Below are 17,206 nucleotides of genomic sequence, written 5' to 3'. Positions count from 1 at the left end.
ATGCACAGACAAATATGAAGGGTAAAGAGGGCCGTTCCGTGAGCGGAGATCTAGCCACTGAGTCTTTTCTTATACAGAGAGCCTAGTTAGATGGCCTGTGAGCTTACAATCTATAGTTATAAAACAAGCCATGTACTGAGGCCCCATCTCACACTACAAGAACCAATCTAAGGGTTCCTGCCATAGAACACGACTCCTGACATATTGCATAACGCTTATATTTCCCCATATGTTGGAGAATAAAAATACTGAATTTTAAAGATGATATTTGAAGAATTATTTTAATAATAATAAGTAAGGAAGATGATTAGTTTATTCAATGCCGCAATGTTAAGGGGAATGGGCCCCTCTAACATTCACTTCATTATAAATATAGCGGCATTGACTAATTATATACATAGAGGTGAAATGGGCGATATATTTGTCACAACACCACCTGAGAATGGGGCATGATCTGTGAGCGAGATTAGAGCAATTGCAATTTGTCTGAATTTAGGCCAATTTATTGGGCAGAGGACAAAGCTTCCCCTGTACATTGCATAACCATGATTTGTATGACAGATTACTATAAATGCCACCACTGTGACATTCAAAATGTTAATGAAACATACACATCACCGATCCCTTATTACACTACTGCCCCTCTCTGCATCTATTATTATTAACCCCTCGACTGCTGGAAGCTCTTGTCACATGGGGTAGAGTGCGTTTGAAGCACACGTCCCTTCCTAGCCTGCAGAATAAAACAGAAATTAATCTAATTAAATATCAATAGACCCTGAGTGACTTTGTAAAATCCTGCTCCTAGGAATTGCAGGACTTGTGGCAATTAATGGGTAATATAAAATAATATAAAGTCTCATTCCAACGCTGCAGACAGACATGAATAATTCCCGAAGCCTGCAGATGGTACAAATCATGCTCTCTCTTCCCGTCACTGCCGCCCCCCGTGCCTGCTGCAATGCGCTCCTACCTCATTATGTGGATGCATTCTGGCTCCTTGGAGAAGCTGTAGGCGTAGCCACTAGACGTGGTGCCAAAGTCAATGGCTACTACGACAGGAAAGGTCTGCTCGTCAGCCGTACCGGAGTCCGAGTCCTTCTGGAAGGGACACAGGGACAATTAACACTTTCCTTGCCATTGGGTGATCTATTACACACAGCTGCTGTGTAACCACTAACAAAGCTGAGATTTAAATAAAAAAAACTCTTTAACCGATCAGTGAATCGCAGTCAATTAAAAAGTACAGGGAGATTCAAAGTGAGAATTCAAAAATAAGACCAAAGAAGCCGATCTGGGAATATAGCTGACTTAGAGAATGTTACCAGATCGGCTATTTTTTTCCTTGAATTGAAAATTTGCTTTGAAATCTCAGTTTAGTGAATTGCCCTGTTAATTTGCAAATATAGATGTTTTGGGAATCTATAGGAAAGGGTTAACATCTGTTGTCATTTAACTCCAGGAACTAGCAGAATGTTGCTGTGGAAAACATAAAATGTATGGGGATTTATCCGCTGAACAATGAATATATTGAAATAAAAACTAAATTGCCAAATCTAGGCACTTGGTTAATTTCAGAAAATCTGTGACTAGTTAGAGATTTATTTAATTTTCAAATCAGCAGTTTTCAAATAAATTGTGCAATTCGGGTCTTGATTTACTGATGAATAAATCGTTTGGGATCCCATAGTCCAGGACCTTGATATTCTGGCCAGGTAACGATCACTGAATGCCAGGGATATCTGATTAATAATTTACAATTTATTCACCCCATAAAATGTCACTTTCCCAGCATTTCCCACTGTTAGTGCTGATCTCAGGGTCACGCTCAGATTTGGTGGAATTGTAACCTTGATGGGTGACTGGAGGCAGCTGCCTAATGACGGAGGCTGAATTGCTGTCTCCACATCTACTCTAGGTCTACAACTCCCACAAATCTCTGGCAGTCACAGGCTCTGTCCCATTTATGTGAGTTCTGGACATGTTACACACCTTGGACTCTTGGGTCAATATTGAATCACAGGAACCGGTGTAGAAACTGCTGTATTAGGTAGCTCTTACAATGCACAGAGACACACTCAGCATTTAGTGGCTACTGACCTGATTGTAACCCTGCTCTCACCTTGCTGCTAATTCCTGCTGAGTGATCCTAACTGTTGAAAATGATACTCTAACGCTAAGCAATCTACATAATTAATCAGGACACTGGGCAATCTGGATACAATGTGTTCATAGACTGCAACAAACAGGCAAAGTCCAAAACTCAGTGATTATTGTACCTTACCCGAAACATTGCAACATTAAAAAATATTTATATAAAACACCCCAGTCTCTGAGAGTCAACAAAGGGACGAGGAAAGGATGGGCAGATATGAGGATACCTCCAAGAGTAACACAAACCTATTTTACATCAAGTTATGGGGAGAGCCCAGACATTATATTTATATTAATCTTCCAAATAAGAGAAATGATCAGCTTACCGCTGCTATGTGTGACGGAGAGAGGGGGGTAATTCCTGGGTCACCCAAACTTCTGGCCGGTGAGGAATAAGCCGAGGTGGAGATCCTCTCTGTAATAAAACAGCACATACTGTAACAATCCCAAAACAGAGAAACCAACGGTAAGATTTATCAGAGTATTCTGCCATAAATAGTGTAGACATGTGTATTCCTAATACTATAGTGTTCATTTAAAGATAAAATAGCCGAGCTGGGAGCATCGCTGACTTGGAGAATCTTCCAGTTTGGCTATCATGGACTGGGAATGAGCAATTTCCTACAATTCATGATTTCATGAAAAGTCCTGTAAGCCTTGGTGGGCTGGACGTCAATCTACGATAATAAGTAATCAGTGTCTGGCCAGGCGCAACACCCAATGTCCACTTTGAGATATTATATTAACGTAGAGTCTGACAGAGTTTGTGCAATACGCACACTGACGTATCTCCTATGTCTACGGGCTGGGGGGAAATGTGAGGAGTTACACTAGTACACAGCAGGAGTGATATAAAACACATTGTCTGTTCACTCTGCATGATGCAACCATGCTTAACAGCCACCGTGCCCTGCAATTGTGCCATGAGCCAACCCTGCCCAGAAAAACGTGGCATAAGCCCACCATGGCCACCAAGCATAGGATATTTCCATTTCTTTTTTCTCTTCCAAGTTAAACATATCAACCTTGTCAAGATGTGGGTAATATGCCACAGTCTGCACAGAGACACTTACACAGGAGAGTATCCACTCACTCACCCACTGCAGATCAAGATGTACAAAATGCTCTTATAACAAGCATTAATCTCTACACCCATGCTTCCACACCAAAGGCGTAACTAGAAACCACAGGGCCCCAGTGCGAAAACTGTACTTGTGCCTCCCCCCATGTGTCTCGTCACCCCGCCAGCCATTCCATGTGTCTCATTTCCTCGCAGGCCCCTTCACAAATCTCATCTCCCTCTGCCAGACCCTCCACACATCTCATTCTCCCACCAGTTCCTCCATGTTTCTTACCCACCCCCAGCCCCGCCATGTGCATCTCCCACCCCCATACATTTGTGATAGACACACACGCACAATGACAGGCAGACACACAGGCACTAACAGACAGACACACTGAAAGACACACACATTGACAGACAGACAGACACAGTCAGACAGACACACACACTGTCAGACACACTCTCACAATTATATTTTTTGAGGACCACCGAGCCTTCCTACCTTTTGGAGAGCTGGTGTGTGGCTCCCACACACGTTAGATGCACTGTGCAGGTTAGGTTACAGTTAGTTATGTTGGGTGGGTTTATATCATTAACGAGACACTCCGGGCTCCCACACACGTTAGATGCACTGTGTAGGTAAGGTTACAGTGATACTGGGTGGGATTATATTATAAAAGGGACACTCCAGGATCCCACACACGTTAGGTGTACTGTGTAGGTTAGGTTACAGTTATACTGGGTGGGTTTATATTATTAAAGGGACACTCCAGGCTCCCACACACGTTAGGTGCACTGTGTAGGTTAGATTACAGTTAGTTATACTGGATGGGTTTATATTATTAAAGGGACACTCCAGGCTCCCACACACATTAGGTGCACTGTGTAGGTTAGGTTACAGTGATACTGGGTGGGATTATATTTTAAAAGGGACACTCCAGGATCCCACACACGCTAGATGCACTGTGTAGGTTAGGTTACAGTTATACTGGGTGGGTTTATATTATTAAAGAGACACTCCAGGCTCCCACACACGTTAGATGCACTGTGTAGGTTAGGTTACAGTAAGTTATACTGGGTGGGTTTATATTATTAAAGGGACACTCCAGGCTCCCACACACGTTAGGTGCACTGTGTAGGTTAGATTACAGTTAGTTATACTGGATGGGTTTATATTATTAAAGGGACACTCCAGGCTCCCACACACGTTAGGTGCACTGTGTAGGTTAGATTACAGTTAGTTATACTGGATGGGTTTATATTATTAAAGGGACACTCCAGGCTCCCACACACATTAGGTGCACTGTGTAGGTTAGGTTACAGTGATACTGGGTGGGATTATATTATAAAAGGGACACTCCAGGATCCCACACACGTTAGGTGTACTGTGTAGGTTAGGTTACAGTTATACTGGGTGGGTTTATATTATTAAAGGGACACTCCAGGCTCCCACACACGATAGGTGCACTGTGTAGGTTAGATTACAGTTAGTTATACTGGGTGGGTTTATATTATTAAAGGGACACTCCAGGCTCCCACACACGTTAGATGCACTGTGTAGGTTAGGTTACAGTAAGTTATACTGGGTGGGTTTATATTATTAAAGGGACACTCCAGGCTCCCACACACGTTAGATGCACTGTGTAGGTTAGGTTACAGTTAGTTATACTGGGTGGGTTTATATTATTAAAGGGACACTCCAGGCTCCCACACACGTTAGGTGCACTGTGTAGGTTAGATTACAGTTAGTTATACTGGATGGGTTTATATTATTAAAGGGACACTCCAGGCTCCCACACACATTAGGTGCACTGTGTAGGTTAGGTTACAGTGATACTGGGTGGGATTATATTATAAAAGGGACACTCCAGGATCCCACACACGTTAGGTGTACTGTGTAGGTTAGGTTACAGTTATACTAGGTGGGTTTATATTAGTAAAGAGACACTCCAGGCTCCCACACACGATAGGTGCACTGTGTAGGTTAGATTACAGTTAGTTATACTGGATGGGTTTATATTATTAAAGGGACACTCCAGGCTCCCACACACGCTAGATGCACTGTGTAGGTTAGGTTACAGTTATACTGGGTGGGTTTATATTATTAAAGAGACACTCCAGGCTCCCACACACGTTAGATGCACTGTGTAGGTTAGGTTACAGTTAGTTATACTGGGTGGGTTTATATTATTAAAGGGACACTCCAGGCTCCCACACACGTTAGATGCACTGTGTAGGTTAGGTTACAGTAAGTTATACTGGGTGGGTTTATATTATTAAAGGGACACTCCAGGCTCCCACACACGTTAGGTGCACTGTGTAGGTTAGGTTACAGTTAGTTATACTGGATGGGTTTATATTATTAAAGGGACACTCCAGGCTCCCACACACGTTAGATGCACTGTGTAGGTTAGGTTACAGTTAGTTATACTCGGTGGGTTTATATTATTAAAGGGACACTCCAGGCTCCCACACACGTTAGATGCACTGTGTAGGTTAGGTTACAGTTAGTTATACTGGGTGGGTTTATATTATTAAAGGGACACTCCAGACTCCCACACACGTTAGATGCACTGTATAGGTTAGGTTACAGTTAGTTATACCGGGTGGGTTTATATTATTAAAGGGATACTCCAGGCTCCCACACACGTTAGATGCACTGTGTAGGTTAGGTTACAGTTAGTTATACTGGGTGGGTTTATATTATTAAAGGGACACTCCAGGCTCCCACACACGTTAGATGCACTGTGTAGGTTAGGTTACAGTTAGTTATACTGGGTGGGTTTATATTACTATGGAGACAAGTCACAAGCATACACAGCACTGTGCATTACACGGGGCCTTTTTCCAATGCAAGAACTCTTTAGCAGGGCTAAGTGCATGGTCTGCCCTAAAAGAGCATTAAACTAACATTCTCACTTGTCATTGGTGATGACACAACGTGCCTCCTCTCTGGCTCCATCCCTTACCAGTGAGTTTCTCTGATTAGAACATGTCTACTGAATATAGAATATATTCGTTTTAAAAGTATTTTTACTATTTTTACTGGTTAATTTACATAACCTATAAAAAAAAAGAATGGGTCCGATGCAGCCTGCAGTGTCCCTTTAAGACACTTTCTGTAAGGCTTGTTTATTGTCAACAGAAATTCAGGATAAGTAGGGACTTTCATAAACGCAATTCTAGAAATTGCAGTATTTCTTGGAAAATTGCCATAATGTGTATCGGAGAAAAGGCTATTTATAACTCTGATATGCATCCTTCAATATAAGTGAATACAACAAATGTCCCTACTCAACACATCACGTGAACATTAACCCTTCGACTGCGATGGTGGCGTGAAACCCATGTGCAATAGGGTGTTCGTTGTTCACCATTTAAAGGGTTAACCTTTTTACATTCCTTTATGTGTCTTTTGGTGATTAGTCATTAAGTGTCTCAGATGCTTCTTTGTGGTGTACAATAACCTGTTCCCTATTGGAAGGAACAGAAGCTTTTTATATTCTTTGGTTACCCGAGCTTGTGTCAGGGGAATAAGGTCTAAGCTGCTGAGTCAGCTCTCCGCAGTGAGACACCGGAGCCTGTTTTCACAGCGAGTGTAAAGTACAGGCCGTTACTGGCCTCTACACGTGAGCTACAGATGGCCAGAATAATTACCGTTTCTCTAGAAATCGGCCCATTTTATCTCTTATTTATAAAGGCTAAATTCCACCTCCACACTAATAGCATGAAAAGAATGTATGTGTTATGATGGAAAAGCTATATTTGTGTACGGGATTATGGAAGGGGCGCACATTAAACTGTGTGTAATTTAAATATATGAAAGTCTGTTGAGGTGTGCCGAAACCGACGTGAGGTTAGGCCTGCAAAAGAGGGCCCACCCAGGTATAATGATATATGAAGAGGGTGTGGTGGGAGGGAATTTCCGAAATCGTCGCAGACAGGTGAGTAAGGGGATTTGCTGGGTTTAAATAGCCATAAAATCCCTCCCACAATTTCAGGCATACGCCTTCTATATATAAAATAGCAAATCACAGTAATCTGGACATGTTTCTTCATTTACATATTCTGCACGGCATTCTGGGGGAGCAGTGAAGATGCACATATATATTAATATTAGGATTTCTGTTTTGAAGAGGCACCGGATGTAAAGTCTATTAATAGCGGTACTCTGTTTAGAGTTTGAGCATATAACTGGCTGTGCGCATGACGTTTAAATAAATGTATTTACTGCGATGATACATTTTTACAAACTGCATTTATAAACAACACAAAGTGGTGTAATGCTTTAGTCTGTTTTCTGCTTTTTTTAATGTTAAGTTTTATTAAAATGCTGAATGATAAACTGTGTCTCTGCAATCCTTCAGCAAAAACATCCCATGAATATTTATCAAAATGATTTGGACCTTCTGTTCATTCGTCGCTTGACCTGATCCGAGGAACATTGACATCTAACCCTCCAGAATCCGGGCTGAATTACACTCACAGATGGGTCGGCCAGTTCTGTGAGACACTCTGCAAAACGCAGCCTTAAAATAAATGGAATATCAGGAGCCGTGAGGCAGAAACTAAGAAGAGAGATTGGGAGGTTTCTATCTGCCAGTATGGTCTTTGAGATGCAAGCTGTAGGACAGATCTTAATTAGGTTCGAAAGGCTAAAAATGAAAAAAGAACAGTTTATTATGAAAGAAAAACCGCCAGCAGAAACAGTTGGCCCTTCTGTTCTGGGTTTCCATAAAATACAGGGCCGTTAAAACACCCCAGAGCGAATCTCGAGTCTCAAAAGGCTACACGTGGTACACTGGCATTTTGCACTAGATTGTATTTGAACCCTCCAAAGATCACTTTCAATATGGCAAAATTCTTTGTTTGTTTTTAATGTCTTTATGAAAAATGTTACATTAATATACAGAGATAGTTATAATTAGAAATGTATCAAATGTTGATAAACAAAAATATCAAAGAAAATCCAAAGATTTTTTAGATTTATAAATCTGGGAGCTCACTCAAACAAGGTCCTATTCCTTAAGGACCAAATGAAATGACAGATAATATCCAGTCAAGGAGCACAACCATAAATGGGTTAAACATAATTTATTAGATAGGACCACAAAACATAGATATCTCACAATGCATATCAAGAAAAATCAGAACATGAATCCCATACTAATAGTATACAAAATAGTCAGAGGTTCTAGAATTACAATCAAGCAGGAGATTTAGTAAACAGATTCTTAAATATCAATGTAATAAATAATTAATAGAGAAACCAAATCCTAACAAGCCATCAATAAATACATATAAGAAAAACACATGCATACCAGAACTAGCAGGCTCCCTGGAAGAAGGCATCTCTTTGGCCGAAACGTTGGGGCTTGCTGATTGATTTTTCTTCCCTCTTCTCACTGGTTCTGGTATGCATTTAAGAATCTGTTTACTAAATCTCCTGCTTGATTGTAATTCTAGAACTTCTGACTATTTTTGTATACTATTAGTATGGGATTCATGTTGTGATTTTTCTTGATATGCATTGTGAGATAGCTATGTTTTGTGGTCCTATCTAACAAAAATGTTTTTCACATTTGTAGTTGTGCTCCTTGACTGGATATTATCTAACATTAAAATACACTCACATACGTCCCACCTTGCACGGTAACGTGTCCGGTTTAAACAGGTAACAGAAATGCTCTAATAAGGATACAATTGGCAAACCACTGACTCCCAGCCTAGAACCAGATTTTCAGAATAAACAAACTCAGCAGAGTCCAGCATTAGTCAAGCTGGAGGAGAACGGGGAGCTGGAGATACATTGTATATGGAAGCAGTATACACTATCAGGCCATTTGGATATCCATCATTAGCTAGGAAATGGAAGCTACCAACCCTCTGAAACTAACAATCAAACACGTAGGAGACCTGAGAGAAAGGACCACGATCACGCCGGAGTAAATACAGAAGCAGATGTTTGGGAGTAAACCGATATCAAGCTCGCTGTGTACCTGGCAGGTGAGTGGTAAGAATGGAGCCTCCATCGTGGTGTAGGAAAGGGCTTTGTGGTCACATAAGACCTGGATATTATCTCAGAGCACTATTGCCTTGATTTTATCTTTTTAGCGAGGCTTTTTAAATGATCACGCTCTAGCCTCGATTTCATTTGTTTGAATCAGCATCAGAAATTATGTAATTCTGCTAGAAAAATCTGATCATATGGTTTATCCACTGAAATCTCTGAAAATCTTTGGGAATGTTTATCGATAAATACGTCGAAAGGTTTTTCCAACAGGTTGTGATTATTTGAAAAGCGTATCCAAAAGAATTAAATCGAGGGTTACGTATTTTTTCATTAAAGGATCAGTGTAGCATTAGGAATAAATATCTCCTTTCCTACCGCTGCAGTCCTGATGCGACTATTTAGTTTAGGCCGCCCAGGTAGTATAAAATAAAACCAAAAATATAAAAAAATAAAACAAACGACTCACCTTTTCCCCAACGCAGAGTCTTTCTCGGTGCCGCTGCAACCTCCTTTTTAAGATGTGCCTCCAGGGTGACGATCCAATCCAATGCCCCCCAGAGGAGCATCGGGGACCTTAGGCACATGCGCGGTGCTCGTCATTATGCACCTAAAAGTCTGCCATAGACAAGATTTAAATACAATGATTCTCTATGGCAGACCGCACTGCGCATGCACACACACACGATGTCACGGTATGTTATGGTAACATCCCAGCTCTCGTAGCCAGAGGAATTGTAGGCATGGCTTGAAGCATGGTTAGTTTCTTCCAGTTCGGAGTTATTTAGTTGTTGTTATCATTAATTTATGTTTTCATCATTAGTAGTAGGTTTTATTTTGTATGAAAGCAACCCATTTTGACTAAATATTAAACTAAATACTTAGAGTTCACATCTTTCTACTCTGAACTGTAGATGGATATTATTTATCAGCTTGTTTCATTTTAGTTTTATCATTTTATTTTGATCAGTGTATTTTATTTTATTTATTTTTTAAAACTGATTTAAAACACAAAATGCACCCTCTACAGACTGTGGTTTTATCTCTCTGAATGATTCGACAAGCTGGAATACCTTTCAATGAAAAGGTCAAATGGTCCTTGAAAGCAGATGAAAAAACATACTTCTCAAAATCCTAGCTAACAGTCTTTGGGCTTGTGATAACACCTGAGTTCAAGTTAAAATTAGGTCAACAGTCAGACAAAAAAACAACCAACGTTCAGTTCTCTTTCGTTTTAGGTTTAGATTATACGTATCTGTCTATAAAACTAGAATCTTGGAACGTTGGAAAATAAATCTGCTGTCACCAACTGATGCCATTAAAAAGGCTCATAGTGACGTCTTCATATAATTTAAATAAATATATTTTCTACATAACATGGGGATGTTAATCATAAAATAGAGCTGAGCAAGTAGAAACAAGTATCATTTTTTTAGACAAAACAATCACATGAAAATAAAAACAAACTATTTGAGAATGAAAACACATTCCTAGCCACACCTCCCTGCATGTGACTTACACAGCCATCCTAAACACTTCCTGTAAATAGTAATCTAATGTTTACACTTATTGTATTGCAAATTCTCTTAACTTCAGAATTTCCTATCTTCTGTTCTGTTAATAGCTTCCGAGATCTTACATGACCCTGCTCAATTTACATAGCAGGAGATAAAAACCTTTAAAGTAAGTTACACTTAAACCATTTTGTTTAATACAGGCAGTGTGAGTCGCATCAAGGGACGTGATTTAGCTGCTAAAAGGCAGTGAATTGAGCAGTGGAAATTCACGGACATGATATATACAGAAAAACTGCTTTATTAAGCTAAACTTGTTTTGTCGACTATAGTATCTTCAATTTTCTTTAGTTTGGAAAAACGGCGCCTCAGAGGGGATATGATAACATTATAGAAATATATTCGGGACCAGTACAAACCATCGTCTGGAAATCTATTCATAAACAGGGCTATACATAGGACAAAAGGTCGTGCATTTAGACTGCAAGAAAGAAGATTTTGTCTAAGGCAAATAAAAGGTTTTTTTTACTGTAAGAGCAATAAGGATATAGAATTCTCTGCCTAAAAGGGTGGTTTTATCAGAGTCCATACAGATGTTTAAACTGCATTTTTAAATTGGATAATACTTGAAAAAACATAATATTCAGGGATATAAATTTTAATTAGTGGGGTAATAGCTTCTTAATCCAATGAGATTTCTGACTGCCATTCTGCGGTCGAGAAGGAAGCTTGTCCTAGTTTGTTGCACAATTGGAAGCGCTTCAGCAGCAAAAATCAAATGTGAGGAAGGCTGAACTTGATGGACACGTGTCTTTTCAGCTATGTAACTGTAATTTGTACTATGTAATATGTTGTATAATATTATATCATTGTTTTTTGTTTTTCAACCTATGATATATTGTTGACGTAAAATAATTTATTGACATTATAAATACTCAAAGGGTTAGAGCCATCTATCTCAGCACTAACCTAATTATAATGAGCCAGTAAGAATGCTTATCTGGGAAAATTTATAATTCATATTTTTTTAACATCTTTTTAATTAAAAATGACAATACCGCTATATCAGATTGTTTTCCTCTTGTACGAATGCATAACAAAAATTGAAGATATAAGGTTTAAGCACCAAAACAACATTATCTTAATGAAGCAGCCTCACTGATCATTTCTCTGCAATTGAGGAGATTATTTATTTATTTATAAAATATTTTATCAGGAAAGATACATTGAGATTTCTCTCGTTTTCAAGTATGTCCTGAATGTAAAGTAAACACACTGTGCTGTAAAATGTTTACTTTTTCATTAAGGCTGTGTGAGTCTCACCCAGGGGAGCTGCATAAACATAGTGGTTTAACTCCTAAATGGCAAAAAAAGCAACAAACTATTAAATATAAAATAGTTGGTGTGACTGCTCCTTTAAATAAATCTGTGTAAACAAGATCCCCAAATAACTGGCTGAAATGATGATAGTATTGGTGAATAACAATAAGCATTGCCATTGACATGGGAGACCCTCTGCCGAGCAGGAAATGCTGTCTTCACAGACCATGGGAAACGGCCTGACTACGACGCGCAGCAAATGGCGAGCAGTGACGTGCGGCCAGGATGTTACTAAGTGGGTCTGAGATGGGACATTGTCTCAATGTAAAACATACGGTGAGATGGTAGGGCTGTCAGGAAGAGGAGTAAACCCAGATATATCCGTTCACTGCTCGGAATGTGCAGCAGGAGCACATTTAATAAAAATATATATTATACACAATATGTTACAGGAATCGCAAAAATTCAGAGTCACTGGGAGAGCCGTATAAAACTGCAAAAAAAAAATGTCTTTTTCTTCTCATAAAAATTGTTACAGAAATATTTACTAAAGTCTGAATTATCAGGAATTTAAAATGAATATCTAATTTTAGGCGGTAATAGTTGAATCTGCAGTCAGCTTTCTGCTCTTTTGGTATAAAAGATACAATTCACTTTGAAATCCTTACAATTCATACTTTAGCGAATCAGCCGGTCAAAGTTCAAAAATATATTTTATTATTTTACCACTCTCCGCCTTAACATAAATAGCTGCATTGTAGTGTCTATGGTAGGAAATAATACACTAGATAAAGTATCTTTTATTTATTTTTTAAATATGGTCTATAACCCAGCACAGAAGAGGTTAACAGTTCCGGCCTTAAAGAAGGTATGTTAAACTATTCAGGCTGTATGGAAGGGCCCCCTTAAGGAATGCAAGATTTAGGAAACTAATGTTTTCTGTGCTGACAGGGCAGGAAAATGGTAGAAATCGATTTTGTGCAGATCAGAGAGCTGGGGACATGTTAAATCCATCACTCTTTCTAAAAACGTGGAATGGAGACTAGAATTCTAGTAAAACGTGTGAATTTCATCGCTTGATAAATCTACCTCTGGGATAAGAAAAATACCCAGATCCATTATTACAAACATATAGAAACAGAAAAGATGTGCCTTGATCTCACTGGGCTGGTCGGTCATTTTAAGTCCATGTTAAATTGATTATAATTAAAATAGAAATTGCAGATTATGCTAACGTAGTGTACCTATCATCTTCATTTTAGTAATGACAGGAGGCGAATATTTTGCATTACTCTCTTTACTGTAAAATCCAGCAGCACAGATTATAAGCAGAAACAACCAATCAGATACAAGTATCCAAATCTATAGACGGCCCTGCCAGTCTGATCTTAATGTTAAATACAGAATTTATTGTGCCCCTGGGCGCCTCCATCTTAGCTACCTGTCAATCATTATGATAAGCTCTGTCCATACAGAGACCAGAAGAAATTAAACAATGTTCCTATTTCTATTATTTGCATATTATGCCCCGGCTGTGCCAGGGCTGATTAATAGCGCTATGAAATTCGCTAAATGTTAACATAGATTTAAAATAGTACATCACATGGAAAAAAAATGTTAGAACAAGGTATAGATGATTTTCAATGTTTTATGTAATGGTATCATTACCAGAAAAATACAGTTGCCCTTTAAAAGAAGCAAATATGTATTGAATCCCTAGTGACAAAGTATACATATTTTTATTTAACACATTAAAATATTTTGAAACTTTGTAAAAAAAAAATTATTGGCTCAAAATTAAATCAGTTTTTTTCCTGTAGTTATAATTTGTATGCAGTGTTCATAATATTTATCTTTAACCAACAATTTAGCCTTAAGATGTCAGTAGGGTACACCCCATGTACACACCTAATATTAGAGCATGGGGCAAATTATAGCACGTGTTACAGCAGCATACTCGGTGTACTTAACCAGCGCTCCCATCAGAAATTTTGAAGCCCTTGATACAGCTCAAAGTCTGGGCCCCTGGGGGGCAGCCCCCAAGTCCACCCACAAGGATGAAGTGTGTGTTCTGAATGTGGTGTATGTCATGGATACAGTGTGTATAATGGATGCAGATTGTACGTTTGTGAAATGTATGTAGTGTTTGTGTTTATAGTGAATGCAAAGGTATGGGAGGGTGGGAGTTTGTGTAGTGGATGTAGTGTGTGTAGTGTGTGTGTTTGTGTAGTGCGTGTATTGTGACTGCAGAGTGGGTATAGTAAATGTAGTGTGTGTAGTGAATTCAGAGTGTGCATAGTGAGAGCAGAGTGTTTGTGTAATGAACGTAGTGTGTGTAGTAAATGGATAGTGTGCGTAGTGAATGCATAGTGTGTATGTTGAATATGGTGAATGCTGAGTGTGTAGTCATGTAGTGTGTGTATAGTGACTGCAGAATGTGTATAGTGACTGAAGAGTGTGTACAGTGAATGTAGTGTGTGGGGGGAATGCAGAGTGTGTATTGTGATTGTAGTGTGTGTGTGTAGTGACTGCAGAGTGTGTATAGTGACTGAAGAGTGTGTACAGTGAATGTAGTGTGTGGGGGAATGCAGAGTGTGTATTGTGATTGTAGTGTGTGTGTAGTGACTGCAGAGTGTGTATAGTGACTGAAGAGTGTGTACAGTGAATGTAGTGTGTGGGGGGAATGCAGAGTGTGTATTGTGATTGTAGTGTGTGTGTAGTGACTGCAGAGTGTGTGTATAGTGACTACGCAGTGTGTGTATAGTGATTGTAGAGTGTGTGTTTGTGCAGTGAATGTAGTATATGTAGTTAATGCATAGTGTGTGTGTGTCATGATTGTGATTGTAGTGTGTGCATAGTGACTGTAGAGTGTGTTTGTGTAATGAATGTAGTGTGTATAGTGACTGCACAGTGTGTATATTGACTGCAGAGTGTGTGTTTAAGGATGTAGTGTGTATAGTGAACGCAGAGTGTGTGTATAGTGACTGTAGAATGTGTATAGTGAAGGTAGTGTTTGCACAGTTACTAGAGAGGGTGTATAGTGACTGTGGAGTGTATATAGTGAATGTAGTATGTGTAGTGACTACAGAATGTGTATAGTGACTGTGGAGTGTATATAGTGAATGTAGTGTAGTGTAGTGAATGAAGAGTGTGTAGCAATTGTGAAAGCAGTTTTTGTAGTAAATGCAAAGTGTGTATTTGTGTAATAAATGCAGATTATGTGTAGGCATATAGTGGATGTGTAGTGACTGCAGTGTGTGTGTGTAGTGACTGCAGAGTATGTGTGTGGGGGTATGTAGTGTGTGTAAAATAGGGGCTGCATTCTGTGGTGAATAAAGAGCATTTTTGGACAATTCTAGCAGCACTTCTTAAATAAGATTAAATCACGACTGAACCACTTTATGAGTGAGATTTATCATTATAATACCAAGTAGATATGTCTATGCCAGGGTATTGCTGGCTTGGAGGAATCAGCCATATTGTTTATAACAATCAGACCAAGTTGCCCATATCTTATTGCAGGTATCAATATTGCTGCCTTTTACATTATACTCTGATAGTTGATTTGGGCTTTGATATCTGTTAAATTGGGAGGTTCATTTTTTCTTCAGTTCCCAGAGATACACAATTTAACAGCAATTAAAATATGAATAGTGAAATATAAAGATGGTTTAGACATTTTTTGCATATCCAGATTATTATTATTTGAGTATTTTTAATTTGACTCCCCCCTCTCCATTCCTCTTACCTGTCCAGGGAGGGGGAAGATGCATTCACTGGTGGTCCGTTGGCATGGTGGAGGGAGCCAGCCGCAGTACAAGGCAGATTGGGCCCAGCACGCGCCGTTAATGGTCTTAACCCTCCAGCAGCTCCTCCGACTCTCGCGAGACGGCCTGCGTGCCGCGCGGAGTGTTGCCATGTTAACCTGTAAGAACGCTCTGACAGCCGGGGAGCTCGCGAGAATTAGAGAGGAAAGATCACCTGGAATCTCTGCCGTGTACAGGTAGCCGGGTGCCCGCAGTGCACATACATATAGCGATAATCACTATCTATATGAACATAACCTATGACTCTTTTGGTAACTAAAGATAGGAGATGGTATCAATGTATGTCCAGGCGTAATGTGCTTGACATTGAAATCTTTCAGGTTACAATGACTTGCGCTGCTGAGGTAGTACAGCCATATAACAGATACTCCGTACAGTAAAAGATGATAGCGGGAAAGCTAATGGATTATTTTAATATTCAAAGTATTTTGAGTTCTTTACAGTTTCAATGAAAGAAACATGTAGACATGCATTAACCTCCCATGGCACGGTGTGTTATATCCCGGTGATTGTAGATGAGAGGTTACAATCTTCTCCATGCTGGGTGATTTAAGACTTTGTTATCTGTCACATAGGGAATGTGGGGCCCCCCCAGAGCAGTCTGGGCCCCCGCAGGACCGCCAGGCCGGTGACAACCATCATAATTGTCATGCCCTGATGATGGCCCTGTACTTACCCGCTAGCTTACCTGGAGGGTAAGGACAACGAAATACAGTTGGCCTCTGACCAGAAGTGCAGTAGCATTTCATACCATTGTACAATCCTTCCTTTATTAATACAAAACGTTTTAACTGCCTAATAATACATCGACATTACACAATACAAATTCAACAATACAACCCATAGCCCCCAATCTAAGTAAAATATCGATCCCAAAAACGCCATACCTGTGCAATGTGTGCCAAATGCCATACAGTTAATATATCAGGTGGAAATAAACACATAATCCTTACCAATATACCTTTATCAGGACAAAAAAAACTCAACACATACCACAATTCAGCCAATCACATCTTTCACAAAACACAATATGCAACACACCGACCCCTATTGCCCCCAATCTCCTGTGAGTAGTCCCCCATTAGGGAGAAAAAGTACAGCATTTGGAGGGCTGCAGTTCACAGACACAAGGTTAATAGTTCAATGAAAATGGCCCGTGGCAAAAGAGATATTCTAACCATGGGTACCCCCAAACCGTACCTACTCCTAACCCTAAGCGGTCCGTCGGAGTGATCAGGGGCGTATTAGCCGCGAGGCAAACAAGGCATTTGCCTCGGGCGGCATTTTCCAGGGGGCGGCAAAAAAAAGCCGCCCCCAA

At 39.8% G+C, this 17,206-nt stretch overlaps 1 protein-coding gene across 2 annotated transcripts in view; it reads right to left on the bottom strand.

Annotated features, from left to right (window-relative positions):
• Positions 1–17,206, bottom strand: part of HSPA12A (heat shock protein family A (Hsp70) member 12A) — an 87,443-nt gene that overhangs the window by 45,625 nt on the left and 24,612 nt on the right. Inside the window, exons 2-3 of one of the 2 annotated variants that reach the window (XM_063434938.1) lie at positions 2,481–2,569; positions 974–1,101 (exon numbers count right to left, since the gene is read on the bottom strand). In XM_063434938.1, coding sequence (XP_063291008.1) covers positions 974–1,101; positions 2,481–2,569 — 217 coding nt within the window. The remainder of the gene's footprint in view (positions 1–973; positions 1,102–2,480; positions 2,570–17,206) is intronic. The other variant, XM_063434937.1, reaches the window with a different exon arrangement.

The sequence above is a fragment of the Pelobates fuscus genome, chromosome 10, assembly GCF_036172605.1.
Source record: "Pelobates fuscus isolate aPelFus1 chromosome 10, aPelFus1.pri, whole genome shotgun sequence".
Lineage (NCBI taxonomy): Eukaryota > Metazoa > Chordata > Amphibia > Anura > Pelobatidae > Pelobates > Pelobates fuscus.
This window is presented reverse-complemented; position numbering and strand designations above follow the sequence as displayed.